The sequence below is a fragment of the Mytilus galloprovincialis genome, chromosome 2, assembly GCF_965363235.1.
Source record: "Mytilus galloprovincialis chromosome 2, xbMytGall1.hap1.1, whole genome shotgun sequence".
Classification (NCBI taxonomy): Eukaryota; Metazoa; Mollusca; class Bivalvia; order Mytilida; family Mytilidae; genus Mytilus; species Mytilus galloprovincialis.
In genome coordinates, this window is record NC_134839.1 from 99660791 (window position 1) to 99678994 (window position 18204).

The following is an 18204-nucleotide window of genomic DNA, read 5'->3' on the forward strand; positions in this document are numbered from 1 at the left end:
TCATTGATTTCTATTTACTTAAACTAATGTTATTGTGCGAAAACCAAGAATAATGCTTATTTGGGCCCTTTTTTGGCCCCTAATTCCTAAACTGTTGAGACCAAAACTCCCAAAATCAATCCCAACTATTCTTTTGTGGTCATAAACCTTGTGTCAAAATTTCATAGATTTCTATTAACTTAAACTAAAGTTATAGTGCGAAAACCAAGAAAATGCTTATTTGGGCCCTTTTTGGCCCCTAATTCCTAAAATGTTGGGACCAAAACTCCCAAAATCAATACCAACCTTCCTTTTGTGGTCATAAACCTTGTGTTAAAATTTCATAGATTTCCATTCACTTTTACTAAAGTTAGAGTGCGAAAACTAAAAGTATTCGGACGCCGGACGACGACGACGACGACGACGACGACGCAGACGCCAACGTGATAGCAATATACGACGAAAATTTTTTCAAAATTTGCGGTCGTATAATAAGTTCAAAGGGGCGTAACTCCTAGAAAAAAAATTGAATCGCAATTTCCCGTCGATATGCACAACTGCATAGTATGTCCTTATTATCTGAAAAGGTTTGGTGAAATTCTGTTGTGTGGTTTGAGAGGAGTTGCGATGACAAACTGTTGCAGTAGTACATTAAAGTAAATAAGTTCAAAGGGGCGTAACTCCTAGAAAAAAAATTGAATCAAAATGTCCCGTCGATATGCACAACTACATAGTATGTCCTTATTATCTGAAAAGGTTTGGTGAAATTCTGTTGTGTGGTTTGAGAGGAGTTGCGATGACAAACTGTTGCAGTAGTACATTAAAGTAAATAAGTTCAAAGGGGCGTAACTCCTAGAAAAAAAATTGAATCGCAATTTCCCGTCGATATGCACAACTACATAGTATGTCCTTATTATCTGAAAAGGTTTCGTGAAATTCTGTTGTGTGGTTTGAGAGGAGTTGCGATGACAAGAAACAGGACTGACGGACGGACGGACGGACGGGTCAAAAACATTATACCCTCCGCAACTTCGTTGCGTGGGGTATAATAATAATGTGAAAACAAAGGTTCTAACCTGTCCAATCTCCTGCTCCTGGACCTCCAAGGACTACTGTACCATCCTTGAAAAAAAGGTTAGAAAATCTCACAAAGAACAAAGTTACAAGTACATGTCATCATGATGGATGTTTTAATCATTTTCCAGAAACTGCATAAAGGAAAATAGTAAATTGTTCAAATTTCACAATTAAGATGAAGTTACAAAAATATCCTCTTTGAATAATTCTAATCTAAAATGAAAATCAAATACAGAAGAAAACAAAAATGGGGAATGTGTCCATGGGGCACAGATGATGCCCCAGCTTGCATATAAAGGGACATAACAGAAGAACAGTAAAAGAGACCCTATCCAAATTTGTACTTGATCTGAGTTTTGTGGTAGTAAGTGTTGTGTATAAGTTTCATAAAATTTGGTTTAAGGCAAACAAAAACAAAAAATTCAGCATTTTTTCCATTTGTACAGGGGCATAACTCTAGAAGATGTATTGACAACCCTAAAAATTCAAACTTGATCTGCAGTTTGTGGTAATTAGCATTGTGAAGTTTCATAGCATTTGGATGAGGCAAACTAAAGTCAATGAAAGTATTAGAACATACTAAAAAAATTCACATTTTTTTTCATTTGTAAAGGGGCATATAAAAATAACTCTAGAACAGTTAAAGTGATGCCTCCAAAATTCATGAATGATCTGTATTTTGAGGCAAACTAAGTAAGAGAAAGGAAACGCAAAATTCAGCATTTTTTCATTTGTAACAGGCATAACTCTACAACAGTTTAAATGATGCCACCAAAATTCATAACATATGGTCAGGCAAACTGGAGTAAGAGAAGGGAAACAAACTTTTGGACGTACGGACAGACATACATACGAACAAGGGTAAAACTTAATGCCCCCTCCACTACAGCGGGGATATGGGAATTAAAAAGCCTAGATACAGGGTTGACCATACACATTTAAATTCCAAGAGTCTTTTCTCAAAACTGGTTTTATACAAGAACATAAAGTACCTACCATGTTGATATCAGCTGATGTTCCTGCCTGACAATATGCTGTTCCCTTGTGTTGGTCTGTGTCATCTGCACATGGTGTTACCATTTTGTGAAATGTTAAACTTTCCCGCAAGGCTATACATTTTCCCACACCACTATAGTTGATAGTATACCTATGGGCACAGACCTATAAAAGATATAAGAGTTATGCGTATTAAAGACATAGTTTATTCACATTAACCTTAAACTTCAAACTGATCTTATACAGCATAGGAATTGAAGGAAAACATAATAATTCCCTTAAAGCAGGCAATCATTCTTGTACAAGTAACCAGATGCTCCGCAGGGCGTAGCTTTATACGACCGCAGAGGTTGAACCCTGAACGGTTAGGGCAAGTAACACAACATTCAAGCTGGATTCAGCTCTAAATTTGGATTGTGATTAAATAGTTGACACAGCATAGGTTTCTGACACAGAATGAATGTGTTCTAATGAACTTAAAATTTTTGTTTCTCTTAGAGCAATTCACTATGCTGTTGAATATTAATCCTCTCAAAAAAATGTTTGAAAAAATTTTCTTTTTTATTTATGAAATTTCAAATGAGAAAAATTGAACCCAATTTTTTTAATCACATCCCCCTTTCCCTTATTCCAAAACTAATCTCAATTAAAATTTCTAATGGAGTTTGCAACAATAACTACTCATTTAAATACATCATAAAATATTAAGATGTAAAAAAACTGCTTGTTATCACTGAATGGTAAAGATTATTTTAATTTATCAGTTGGTAGTAAAAAGTGAATATACATTGTATATTGTATATAACAAAGATTTAAGTTGATTCTGGACAAAGAAAGATAACTCCAATTAAAAAAAAATCTTGCTATTGCACAATATTTTGCAATTAGATATTTCTTGCTTACTATTCTGGACAAAGAAAGATAACTCTAATTAAAAAAAAATTTGATATTTCACAATATTGTGCAATTAGATATTTCTTGCCATTGCGCAATACTGTGCAATTGAAAAGACTTGCTATTGCACAATACTTAATATAATAATTTTAGATCCTGATTTGGACCAACTTGAAAACTGGGCCCATAATAAAAAATCTAAGTACATTTTTGGATTCAGCATATCAAAGAACTTCAAGATTTCAATTTTTGTTAAAATCAGACTAAGTTTAATTTTGGACCATTTGGACTTTAGTGTAGACCAATTTGAAAACAGGACCAAAAATGAAGAATCTACATACATAGTTAGATTTGGTATATCAAAGAACCCCATTTATTCAATTTTTGATGAAATCAAACAAAGTTTAATTTTGGACCCCGATTTGGACCAACTTGAAAACTGGGCCAATAATCAAGAATCTAAGTACATTTTTAGATTCAGCATATCAAAGAACCTAACTGATTCATTTTTTGTCAAAATCAAACTAAGTTTAATTCTGGACCCTTTGGACCTTAATGTAGACCAATTTGAAAACGGGACCAAAAGTTAAGAATCTACATACACAGTCATGACAGTTAGATTCAGCATATCAAAGAACCCCAATTATTCAATTTTGATGAAATCAAACAAAAGTTTAATTTTGGACCCTTTGGGCCCCTTATTATGTTGGGACCAAAACTCCCAAAATCAAACCCAACCTTTCTTTTATGGTCATAAACCTTGTGTTTAAATTTCATAGATTTCTATTAACTTATACTAACGTTATGGTGCGAAAACCAAGAAAAATGCTTATTTGGGTCCCTTTTTGGCCCCTAATTCCTAAACTGTTGGGACCTAAACTCCCAAAATCAATACCAACCTTCCTTTTGTAGTCATTAACATTGTGTTTAAATTTCATTGATTTCTATTTACTTAAACTAATGTTATTGTGCGAAAACCAAGAATAATGCTTATTTGGGCCCTTTTTTGGCCCCTAATTCCTAAACTGTTGAGACCAAAACTCCCAAAATCAATCCCAACCGTTCTTTTGTGGTCATAAACCTTGTGTCAAAATTTCATAGATTTCTATTAACTTAAACTAAAGTTATAGTGCGAAAACCAAGAAAATGCTTATTTGGGCCCTTTTTGGCCCCTAATTCCTAAAATGTTGGGACCAAAACTCCCAAAATCAATACCAACCTTCCTTTTGTGGTCATAAACCTTGTGTTAAAATTTCATAGATTTCCATTCACTTTTACTAAAGTTAGAGTGCGAAAACTAAAAGTATTCGGACACCAGACGACGACGACGACGACGCCGACGCCAACGTGATAGCAATATACGACGAAAATTTTTTCAAAATTTGCGGTCGTATAAAAACAATGATCAGCGTACTTTTTTTCTACAATGTGAACTCAAACAGACATAGAGGATCTAATTGCATGTGGTCCCTATCTATTTATATTTGTCTTTATGTTTAACTTTTCCAATTACTATAAAAATACTAATTACCATCAGTATCTCATCAGTTGATGCAAGAGAATTATTAACATGATTAACATGGTATGAAAGTAATGTGATTCTTAAAAAATAATGCTAAACAATGTATTCAATGATACTAATGTGTTAATACAGGTATTGCTGCTGATTATACACCAACTAAAACCACTGATCTACAATTTTTTTTAAATTACAACAATCTGACCATATGTTAAATCTACTTCTACTTTTAACCACAGGTTTAAGCAACACCCAAAACCATTGATCAAATATATTAAAAAACAAATGTATTCAAAAACACTTCCTAGAACAATTCTATCCAACAATTTATACCACTGATCCACCATATTTAAACACATACTACTACTTACTACCATCTTATACTACTTAACTAAACAGTAAAAAGCATCTACTACAACAACTCCTTTACCATAATCCAATTACTACATAGTATGCCAAACATCTTACCACTGACTCATATAAAATACATCAACATATATACAAAAAAAATATATTAATCCTTGCTCCGACTTGTATCGATATCTATAATAAATAAACATGATGAAACCATATATATATATCTACAAAATGTATCTTTACCTTTTATTTACCTCCAACTAATGATCTACAATATACAGGATAAGCATATCACATGTAAGCTCTTTGTACACCTCACTACCACCCTACACCACTGACTATAAATAACACTTACCACAACATATCCACCTTTACCACTACTCCTCACAACCGACCCAAACCATTGGTCTGTTCTGGTTCCAGTAATACTATCTATGTCATCTGCAATATAAAAACACTACTATTACTTGTTCAAATGTATGTCAAATTCTGCGGGTATATGGTTTTATACACATGAGATAATGTTTTACATATTGTATTAATCGCCACATGCTTGCAGATGATCTGAGTTGTTTACTTACTGTGCTTATCCAAGAGGTTTTGCATCCAACAATACTTTGTATTTGACCAAAATTACATTTCTTAACCCTTTCCTCCATAATGACGCTTTTTGACGCCACCCCCTTTACTCCATAATGACACCTTTTGACGCCTGTGTAGTACCTCAGTTGAAATGCTTTGACAACAAAATGTCTGCATCAGACTTAAAAAAATTTGTATCCAATATGAAAAGAATATTTATGAGAATATCTGACTTGAATTACATTGATGAAATATTCGTTTTCACAATGCATTAATACTTTAAACCTGATGATTTTTTTTTATTGAAAAAAATCCTTATGCGAATCAAGTATGTGAAGAAAAAAATCCATGCTTGAATTTGCACCTTTTTGCAATGATCCACTACGAAACATTTTTAGTTCATTGGTAGGTGAAATTTTCTGTTGTTGTATCCCTGTCAGTGAGTGTACATCAAAATGTATTCACAAAAGCATCTGTTGAAAGGAATTAGCCAATCAGAGTTTGGTTTATGAATGATAAAATCTTGTTTTAATAACCAAATTTATAGCATTTTGTATTGTGTAAAAAAGGCAAAAAAAACCTGATAAGAAAGATGACTTTCAGTAAAACTAATCACTGTTATGGACAAAAAAAGCAGACAATTGACTGATTAAATTGGTTCATTGTTAAATAAGTTTTAAGGATGTACTTAGGTGAGGTTTTGGAATTTGTGTCAAATGTTCAGATTCCTTGGTGTTTTTCCATACAATACAATGTAAAATATTTTGCCCAATAACACCCATTTATTTTTTCATATAAGACTTAATATCTCATGAAAGGTCATTTATCAAAATTTTAGAAGATTCTTGATTTTCTTTCTTTTGTTTTGAGACCCAAATAATACCAATGCAAATATAAGGTAAAAGTCCGAGTCAGCCTTTTCCCGCCATATTTTAAATCTCAAATATCTTGAAAAGGAGGTCCATGACCTATCAATATTTTTAGCTTATCTTTATCCTTAATTGATGCTCTTCCAGCTTATAATATCAATTTTAATTTCTTAATTTCTTAATTTTTACCTAACCTCACCTAAGTACATCCTTAAATTCATCTTCCACATAAAAACATGAACAACATTTAATTTGCATCCTTAAATTGATCATACAGCGATATGTAAAAGAGCAATGTAGTCCCACTATGAGAAGTTATTTGGAACCACTGTACCGTATACTTTTAGTAAAGTTCCCCCTTTTTTCCTTGACATATCCATAGAAAAAACTTTGACAGCAACAACAGACTAATTTGCCAACATTGTATTGGGGAACTTTTGATAGTGACAACAGGGCTTTAGTACTTTTTTTTAGTGAATAGATTTTTTAAGATATCTAAAATCAAAGCGCTGTAAGCGCTGAAGGCAGTTAACCAAAAACCAAGGCAACCGTAATTATGAAAACTGTGGCAATGTTGCCTCAACATTAAACATTCATATATAGTACATTCATGTTTATCTAATGATTTATTTATTAAGGCAAATAGTTTATATGTTATCAAGGTTTCAAAAGCAATGCATATATCAATGTATATTTTTTATGGTGAGTCTGCAGTGGTACAAGTTCCCAATGATTGCATTTTATTCTACTTGGTAGTTAACCTTGGTTTAATTTGACTGCTAGAAGTTCAATTTGACTTAGTATGAACATGTAATAGTATGAATGGACTGGTTTCCCTGGAAAGAAAACTGAGTTTGTGTTCCATAGTACAAAAGTTATGAGACACGAATCAGACAAATGTTCACTACAACAGGGATCAAAGGTGAGGTCTGACTGACTTGCCCATAGTAAATGTAAATGATTTGTTATTTTAACCCATACATATGAATATATATAATTTAGGGGTGGGGATCTCAACGGTTTTCAAGTTCTCAAACAGGTAGGGGTAGGCAGAGGATTTAGGGGGCAGGGGGCCTGGACCCCCTTCTTGGGAAAAAATTTGGTTGCTTATATAGGGAATCACTGAAGCGTGACTGGAGCGGGCCCTTCTTAGGTCAGTCAGTGGGCCCCACTTATGAAAAATTCTGGATCCGCCACTGGGGGTAGGGTGATCCTAGGGACTTCCCCATCATTTCATTTTATTTGTTATATTGTCCAATACATGAATATATATGGTTTAGGGATGGGGATCTCATTGGTTTCCAAGTTCTCAAACAGGAAGGGTAGGGTGACACAAGGGACTGCCCCTATATTTCATTTAATTAGTTATATTGATCCATACATGAATATTTATTGTTTTGGTGTGAGGATCTCGACCGTTTCCAAGTTCTCAAACAGGAGGGTTGGGATGACCACAAGGACTTCCCTTATATTTCATTTGATTTGTTATATTGTCCCATACATGAGTATATATGGTTTAGGGGTAAGGATCTTGACCATTTCCAAGTTCTCAACAGGAGGGTGAACAGTGACCTCAGGGACTCCCCTATCTTTCATCTGATTTGTTATATTGTCCCATACATGAATATATATGGTTTAGGGATGGGGATCTCGACCATTTTTAAATTCTAAAACAGGAGGGGTGGGGTGACCCCTAGCGACTCTTCCTTGATTTCATTTGATTTTTCATATTGTCACAAACATGAATATATATGGTTAAGGGGTGTGGATCTCGACCGTTTCAAAGTTCTCAAATAGGAGGGGTGGGGTAACTCCAGGGACTCCCCCTATATTTTATTTTTTATTTATTATATTGTCCTATACTTGAATATATGCAGGGGCGGATTCAGACGGGGGAGGGTTGCGGGCTTGCACCCCGCTTAAATTTGCAAAGCATGGGTTGTTCTCAGCTTAATAAAGAATATTCCGATAATTTTACCTCTTTTTTTTAGCCTCGCTCTGCTCGGCGAAAATCTAAGTTTGCGCCCTTCTTAACCTAAAATCCTGGATCTGCCCCTCATATGGTTTAGGGTTGGGGAGCTCGACCGTTTCCAAGTTATCAAACAGGAGGGGGTAGAGTGTCCCAAAGAATGCCACCTATATATCATATGATGTACTTACATTAAGGTATATATAATATAGTTGCATTATTTGTGAAAATAAAGAATGAAACTTTCAGCTACTTTAATTGACCCTTCAAAATTGCCCTGAGAAAAAACAAATAACCCCTCGAAATTGCAGTAATATGTTTACACTTTAAAAGCATCTCACATGCATTATCATCATTTATCATTTATAAAGAAAATTTAGACTGTGACCATGAACATGTATATTGTTATATATATACTGTTCCCAGCTGTCACGTTGTATTGGATTTTTAAACTAAAATTTGTCAAAAAGTAATTTTGAGTTTCTGAATAAAATATTTTTCTGCTTTTTCTTTCTTTTGGTTTACAATACTAGTGTTTATATTCATTTACCATGCATAGATGTATTTTTTCACCTGCTTGGATTTATTTTGTAAATGATCGTTAAACCCGGAATTACCCTTATCCGCTTCCGGAATCGGAACCGATTTAGTAAAATTTTGTCTTCACGGCCGCCATTGTTATGTGTTTACAATGCTGTTCTTGTCAATCAGATACGATTTTACTCGAATTTATACAATATTTGTCGGCGATTTTCTGTATAAAGCTAGCGGTTGAACAAAATGAACATCGCCGTCATGAATAATAATGATAAAAATAGGTTTTTAGCTCGTTTAATTGGAGACTTTGATGGTGAAAAGGTTTGCAAAGTAATTTCTTATTTTCTTTCAAATGTAAGGTGACTACGTCGTGCGTAGCTAGAAACCAACTATCCTAGTCGAAATTCCGCTTGCAAAAGTGGAAGGTCGCGGACCTCGGACCACCGCTAATTTGCACACCTGCCTCCAAATTGAAAAGCTACGAAAATTTCTTTTTCTAATTTGAAATTGCCGCCAACAGCATGAACAATTGAACTTATTATATAATTGACTACTGACGTAGTTGTACTACGTATTGATGACAAACCATATTCCTACGACTTTTGTCATTTGGGAAATCTAAACTGCTTGTCTTAAGAGATGTTCGGCGATTAAATATTTCATACAATTGTTCTTTGACATCTTAGCTAAAAGCACAAGTCATAATGAACTACACAAGGATTCTTAATAAGCACTACTTCCTATGTGTAACTTTAAAACTTTTGGATAAATCGACGATCATTTAAGGTTTTTCTGGTCATATTTTTTGTAATCCAGAATAAAAAGTATTAAAAAAGTGTTCAATTAGTTATATATAACATAGTAGCAAGCTAGATAATAACAATGGCAAGTATCTCATGATTTATTGGGTAGAACACAAATCTAGGGTGCTCGCATAATGCAGCTTAACTGCATAAAAACATTTACTGTAAATGTGTTCATATCTTCAGAATTTCAGACAATAATTTAAGTGCTTTCTTTGGTTTGTGCATATCAGTGTGTTCTTATCCTATATATTTCATATTACAAATGTACTTTAAAAGTTTCATGTTTGAGAAATTCTAACAAGTTTCCATCAAAATTTTAAACATTTAATAAACAAGAGTGCACACACTGAAATGTCTCGCCTTCTTTACTAATCATTGATATTATGTTGAAAGTCCTAAGTATAAAGCTTTATTACAACTGTCACATAAACTTAACATTAACCAAGATAGCTAAACAAAGACCAATGAACCATGAAAATGAGGTCAAGGTCAGATGAACCATGCCAGACAGACATGTACAGCTAACAAAGCTTCCATACAACAAATATAGTTGACCTATTACTTATAGTTTAAGAAAAATAGACCAAAACACAAAAACTTAACACTGTGCAATGAACCGTGCAATTGAGGTCATGGTCAAATAAACCTGCGGGACTGACATATAGATCATAATATATTTCCATACACCAAATATAGCTGACCTTTGGCATATAATATTAGATAAAAAGACCAAAACTTAAAAACTTAACTTTGACCACTGAACCATGAAAATGAGGTCAAGGTCACATGACATCTGCCCACTAGACATGCACACCTTACAATCATTCCATACAACAAATATAGTAGACCTATTGCATAAAGTATGAGAAAAACAGACCAAAACACAAAAACTTAACTATAACCACTGAACCATGAAAATGAGGTCAAGGTCAGATGACACCTGCCAGTTGGACATGTACACCTTCCAGTCCTTCCATACACCAAATATACTAGCCCTATTGCTTATAGTATCTGAGATATGGACTTGACCACCAAAACTTAACCTTGTTCACTGATCCATGAAATGAGGTCGAGGTCAAGTGAAAACTGTCTGACGAGCATGAGGACCTTGCAAGGTACGCACATACCAAATATAGTTATCCTATTACTTATAATAAGAGAGAATTCAACATTACAAAAATTCTGAACTTTTTATTCAAGTGGTCACTGAACCACGAAAATGAGGTCAAGGACATTGGACATGTGACTGACGGAAACTTCGTAACATGAGGCATCTATATACAAAGTATGAAGCATCCAGGTCTTTCACCTTCTAAAATATAAACCTTTTAAGAAGTTAGCTAACGCCGCCGCCGCCGGATCACTATCCCTATGTCGAGCTTTCTGCAACAAAAGTTGCAGGCTCGACAAAAACAATGCCACTGTTCTCTCCAGGGCCTTTTAGCATCATAGTAATGTGATGCTTTAATCTTAAATGTGATGCTATCTGAAGTGGGTTTCTTTTGGATTATGTTATGGATGTGATGCTGTAAATTTTAGAAACAACATGGTATTTTAATTCCCCCTGTTTACCAGGATGCTAAATGAAATATCTGGGGAGAACACTGAAAGCGATTTAAATTTTTATATAAATGCAAGTAAGATCATATCCTTTATCATTGAATTTCTCATCAGTCTTTACTCTAATCAATATCCAAGTTATTTATCAATCTACCACACTGAATATTTGTTGTCCAACTGGGTATATAATATGTAAAAATGAAGCAAACTAGCCTGAGTAATCAATACAACACAATATACACTGATTAAGCTATCAAATTCTAATTTGTAAATAGCTAAACTGGTATTTTGGTTGTCAATCTCATTATTTTACAATTTTTCAAATCCTTTCTCTTCAGACTTTAACATTGTATAAGGCAGTATATATTTACATGTGAAATTGAACAAACAGTAATACATTATATATTTTTACATGATCTGTCTGTAGCAGTTGCCCATGGACTTCCCTAAATAACAGTATTTACCAGTAAATGTTCCGGATAAACAAGTACATATATGGTATATGTTCAATATGCAATTTTTAAAACTTACCTCCACCCATCCATTTCATTGTATACATATTAGAAAACACAAGGCTTTTTTTTCACTTTCGATCTTCACACTTTCTTTAAGATCATGATGAAATAACCCTAAACTTTACCAGATAAAGACAACGAACAGTGGAATTATCAATACTATTTATATCTCACCTGATTCTGCTTGTAACTGTATGGCACAACTATCTGGACACCAAGAATTAAATGAACATTTATATAAACCTCCAGTCTTATTGTGTCTATCACCAGGTCTTGATAACTTTGGTGAACCAACTAATAACCTGCAATTATAAAACATTCAAATATCATAGAGATGGTCAGACAGAATTGTTGTCTATTTCTAAGCTTCACACATAAAAAACGACAAGAAAGAGACAATGATAAGTGAAATTGATAAACCTTTCATATAATGCACCATATCAAATAAATGGGAGACAACTTGTTCTTTTTTTTTTTAATTACAATGTATGTACGCCTTTTTCTAAATTAAGAAACTAAATGTATTTAGTGAATCTGAATGGAAAAGTAGTGATTTTTAACTGTTGTGACCCTACTTTTCTTTTGGAAAGGCTAAAAATCACAAAACATCCTAATCATTTATCAAGAAACACACAACCATTTAATACCCAATTATATTTCCTGATTGAATGAAAGAAGGTGTTTAATTTTGTAAAATTTAAAAGTTCCTGTGCTTGTATTTATAAATATTTATACTAATTATATATTTCCTATTTCTAACATGGATTCCTTCAAACGCTTTGAGTACACATCCACAAGTCTTGTGCTTTTTTATGAATGAGCTTAATGCCATAATTTAATCCCTTGCTATCAATCAGGGTAAAATATTTGTCATAAAGGGCCAACCCGTGGTAAAATCAAGATATATTCAAGCCCCCATGAATTATTTCTTAATTATAATTAACTTTTACTGTAACAGTAATTTTTCTGTAAACAATGGATGACATGAACACTACAAGGATGAAAATAATCTAATTTGCCTGTTTTTATAACACAAGAAATGCCCTTTGTCATGAATGTTGTCCCTAATTGAACAGTCAAAGATTCTTGTCAAAATATATTTTCTACATTGTCTACATAGAAAACAAACATATGTTAGTTTCAAGGGTATAAAAACATGCATTCAATATCATCTTTATCTTGTACATTTCTTATCAAAACATATTTTATCTCCAACTCATGCCATGCAATTATTTATATGTAATAACAAGCTTTCTCATGTAAATAGCTTCACCCTTACACTATCATTTATAAGGTCTCTGTGAAAGTGAAAAATGAAAAAAATAATTCAAACAATTGGATGAATATATATGGGTCCCTTAATTACCTGCAATGTACATGATGTATTTGTGATGTGATTGTTCATCAAATTGTAAGAATAAAATTAAAGGCAGATGAATGGCATATTATGTTGTGTTTGTCAGTTGGTCTTTTTTTCCTATTATTATAGCCATGGTGTTGTCAGTTTTTTTTTTCAAACTATGAGTTTGAATGTCTCTCTGGTATCTTTCGCCTCTCTTTACATTTGCTTTAGGGATAGTAAGATTTTTTAGAAACTTCTGGAAATACTTTTTAAAGATTTAAATATGTTACAAACTGGGGTCCTAATCAATCACTTAGATTTTTACAAATGAATATATATATGGCATTTAAATGTATTTTAAATAAATTTTGAAGACAATCAAGAACAACAGAATTTAACTGATAATAACTGAGTTAAGAAGACATTCAAAAGATGATGGCCAACCATTTAAATGTTTCATTGACATTCATTACTATACAAGATGTGCAAGAAAGTAGCATCTCTGACTTATATATGAGTAACATAAAAACTGTCCATACTTCAAAACTAAATATGCTATTATTGAACATATTGTAGCCTTGTATACGTAGGTCAATGTGACCTAATTTTTTTACATGGAACATTTTTTTTAAATCATCTTGTCAACTGAAAAATTAATATACCAGTAACATACATGTGCAAACAATGTCTTTTCCCTTAAATCTGCCCCTTCTGATGTAAAATCAAATTAACATATAAATATATATTCAAACCTGAATTATTGTCAAGGGCTAATTCTAACACCATTATGACTAACAACAGATACCTCAATAATAGATATACATATAGTCATGTAGAACTAGCAATATTTTAGGATGAGGTCAACTGTTAAAAGGTATATACTGTATGTACATGTTAATTTAAATTTCAAATTTATATTTGGTAGTAAATCTTGTCTACAACTGTTGAACAGTAATTAATACATGTTAAGACAGTTATTATTTTAGGCCATTTTTAGGGAGACATAAAAGGGAAGAAAAAAGTTTAACAGGGCAACAATGTACACAGTAAATAGTCCCAAGTTAGCTATGCAAAGTTCCTTTTTCTTTAGTGGAAAATATATATTAAACGCAGGGGATGAAACTAATAAATATGATCTGAGATTTCTCAATTTTTTGTTTGTTATTATACCTTCCTACATCTTCATTATATGATCAAGCACTTTAATAATCTACAACAACACACAAATATTTGTGGTATGATAGGTGTGAGCTGATATATGATTAAGTTATGGTATTATGACTGTATGTTCATTATTAACACATCTATAACCTTTATATTAACCTTAAAAGTGTGGACATCTATAACCTTCATATTAACCTTAAAAGTGTGGACATCTATAACCTTCATATTAACCTTAAAAGTGTGGACATCTATAACCTTCATATTAACCTTAAAAGTGTGGACATCTATAACCTTCATATTAACCTTAAAAGTTGGGACATCTATAACCTTCATATTAACCTTAAAAGTGTGGACATCTATAACCTTCATATTAACCTTAAAAGTGTGGACATCTATAACCTTCATATTAACCTTAAAAGTGTGGACATCTATAACCTTCATATTAACCTTAAAAGTGTGGACATCTATAACCTTCATATTAACCTTAAAAGTGTGGACATCTATAACCTTCATATTAACCTTAAAAGTGTGGACATCTATAACCTTCATATTAACCTTAATAGTGTGGACATCTATAACCTTCATATTAACCTTAAAAGTGTGGACATCTATAACCTTCATATTAACCTTAAAAGTGTGGACATCTATAACCTTTATATTAACCTTAAAAGTGTGGACATCTATAACCTTTATATTAACCTTAAAAGTGTGGACATCTATAACCTTCATATTAACCTTAAAAGTGTGGACATCTATAACCTTCATATCAACCTTAAAAGTGTGGACATCTATAACCTTCATATCAACCTTAAAAGTGGGGACATCTATAACCTTCATATCAACCTTAAAAGTGTGGACATCTATAACCTTCATATTAACCTTAAAAGTGTGGACATCTATAACCTTCATATTAACCTTAAAAGTGTGGACATCTATAACCTTCATATTAACCTTAAAAGTGGGGACATCTATAACCTTCATATTAACCTTAAAAGTGGGGACATCTATAACCTTTATATTAACCTTAAAAGTGTGGACATCTATAACCTTCATATTAACCTTAAAAGTGTGGACATCTATAACCTTCATATTAACCTTAATAGTGTGGACATCTATAACCTTCATATTAACCTTAAAAGTGTGGACATCTATAACCTTCATATTAACCTTAAAAGTGTGGACATCTATAACCTTTATATTAACCTTAAAAGTGTGGACATCTATAACCTTCATATTAACCTTAAAAGTGTGGACATCTATAACCTTCATATTAACCTTAAAAGTGTGGACATCTATAACCTTCATATTAACCTTAAAAGTGTGGACATCTATAACCTTCATATCAACCTTAAAAGTGTGGACATCTATAACCTTTATATCAACCTTAAAAGTGTGGACATCTATAATCTTCATATTAACCTTAAAAGTGTGGACATCTATAACCTTCATATTAACCTTAAAAGTGTGGACATCTAAAACCTTCATATTAACCTTAAAAGTGTGGACATCTATAACCTTTATATTAACCTTAAAAGTGGGGACATCTATAACCTTTATATTAACCTTAAAAGTGTGGACATCTATAACCTTCATATTAACCTTAAAAGTGTGGACATCTATAACCTTTATATCAGGGTTGGCAAAGTATTAGCCACCCGGGAATTCCCGGGCTGGACAATACTCCCAGAAATGGGTAATAGTGGGCATTACTGGGCAATATGATTTTTTAAGCTTATTTTAACACAAAATAGTAAAGACTTGTTATAGTTTCATAGTATAACAGCTAAATTTATACTTTTTATACAGATTACCATTGACAGTCATCTCTAGAAAATTCAATTTCATTCTCTTCTCTCTTAATTTTATATGTAGGCAGAATACAAGATTTGCACATTTAAAGACCTTTTAATTAAGGTCTTTCCCCTACGTGAGGAAAGACCTTATTGTTTTTCTAATGTTTTTTCTTTTTTTTCTTTTTTTTCTTCCAACATTTTTTTGGCATGGCCTCCCTATGTTTCTTTTGAAGTTATCAAGACCAAACATGGACCATCGATAAACCTCATCATGAGGTATGAACAGATGACCCTGTTAAGGATTTCATCATCCCCTTTATAAGTTATCTCCCATTTATTAGTTTTTTTCAATATGGCCCCCTCTCGTTGTTTTTCAAGATATCATTACCTTATTTGGACAATAGGTAGATCTCATGATGATGTATTACCATATGAGGTTGAATAGGATTGCATCGTCCCATATGAGAGTTATATCCCCTTGAAGCAATTTCTTTCCTTTGCATTTTTCTCAAAAAGTATTATAGATAGAATTGATTTGAAAACGGCAACATGTACAGGAACAGATGGCAATGTTAATGAACATATACAATCATTTTGTTATTAACCCTTATAAGGAGTTATTCCCCTTGAAAAATTGTGTACAATTTTAGAAAAATTGTATTTCCAGAATCGTAAGTTGTAGAGATTTGGGACCTTCACCAATAATCTTTAATTCATGTGACCTTTAATATGCACCCAAGGTCAAAGGTCACAGAGTGCAAAATAAAATTACGCTGCAATTTCAAGCTTACATATTAGGAAAACGATAAGACTTTGCTGCATACATACAGCGTATAAAATGTTCCTCTCGACGAGCTCTACATTTTATATAATAAGCCCAAAAATGTCCAACCGTCTGTTCAAAAGTTACAACGGGATGATTCCTAAAAGTATAGTATTGTGTGTATATCTTTTTAAAGGTAACAGATATCAACCTACTATAAACTGCAAAGATGATCAGTAATTCAAGACCTTCAATTTGAGGTCAATGTCAGGTCATGCTGAAATTTCACCTTGACCTTCACATTATACTATGATCTTGACCTTGTGATATTTGAAAAGTCAAGTGGTCCTAAGTTGAATGGTGATAGTCCCATGTCTCAACGACTTCCGGTTCTTAAGTTTGGTATTGCATCATATATTTGATGATTAATTGTGACCTTGGTGAACTTTGAAATTGTCCCAATTCTTTTTCTATAATGTTGTCCTTCAACTGTAGATCATTTATCATTTAACAGATTTGAGATATCTATTGTCGTTTTAGAGATAATGCAGTTTGAAGTTTTGCGAGCGGAGGCATGTATTTCTGAATCATCAAGAGCTTACCCCTTAAAACGTTTTAGAAATTGAAGAGGTTGACATAGTTATTTGTTTGACCAAATACCAAAAACATTCCATGGAAAAAAACACCAAAAAATCAATTTGAAATTTTCAAGTTTTGCATTGACTTTGTAAGTTTCATAACTTCTATTTATATAGTTGATATTGCATCATTATTTGCACTTTGTCAAATGGGGTCATCTGATATATCAAATTGAAGGTCTTAATAAACTCTACTTAAAAATGAAAATTTTAAACCCCCTTTTCATCCCAGGGGGACGGGTGGGGTCATTTAGTGCAAACATTCAAATTTCTCAGATGGTAAGGTTGTCGCATATCAAATGAAAGAACATAAAGCGTACATTTCTTTCAAATTGACGTCTCCCAAAAATGGGTTGGATGGGGTCATTGAGTGCAAAAAATAAATGTTCTTTTAAGGTAGGGTTGTTGTATATCAAATGAAAGGTCATGATGTGTACATTTGAAATATCAAATTCCCGACCTCCACAAATAAGTTGGATAGGGTTATTAAGTGCATAAATCAAACTTTCAAGAACATGGTGTCGCATATCAAATGAAAGCTCATCTACTCTGTTCCATATATTCCGATCTCAAAAATGTAGGCGGATGAGGTCATTAAGTGTAAAAAGCGAAAACTTTCAGAAAATATGCTTGTCGTATATCAAACGAAAGGTCGTACAAAGTACAATACGAAAACATCACTTTTACAGGAAAGACCTTTCAATTGTTTTACAAACAATTGAGATACTAGTTACCAAGTATTGTTTCAATCATCCAAACTTTGAAAAATGCATTTTATTGCAGTGTTTAAGTGAATTGTCAATTTTAATTGTTATACATTCATATTGCTAAATAAACACCCTAC

At 32.8% G+C, this 18204-nt stretch overlaps 1 protein-coding gene across 2 annotated transcripts in view; it reads right to left on the reverse strand.

Annotated features, from left to right (window-relative positions):
• The window catches only part of LOC143065090 (integrin alpha-PS1-like), a 61737-nt gene that overhangs the window by 33058 nt on the left and 10475 nt on the right, over positions 1-18204 (reverse strand). For both annotated transcript variants that reach the window (XM_076238435.1, XM_076238436.1), the window contains exons 2-5: positions 11835-11962; positions 5178-5263; positions 2053-2217; positions 1056-1101 (exon numbers count right to left, since the gene is read on the reverse strand). In XM_076238435.1, the coding sequence (XP_076094550.1) occupies positions 1056-1101; positions 2053-2217; positions 5178-5263; positions 11835-11962 (425 nt within the window). The remainder of the gene's footprint in view (positions 1-1055; positions 1102-2052; positions 2218-5177; positions 5264-11834; positions 11963-18204) is intronic.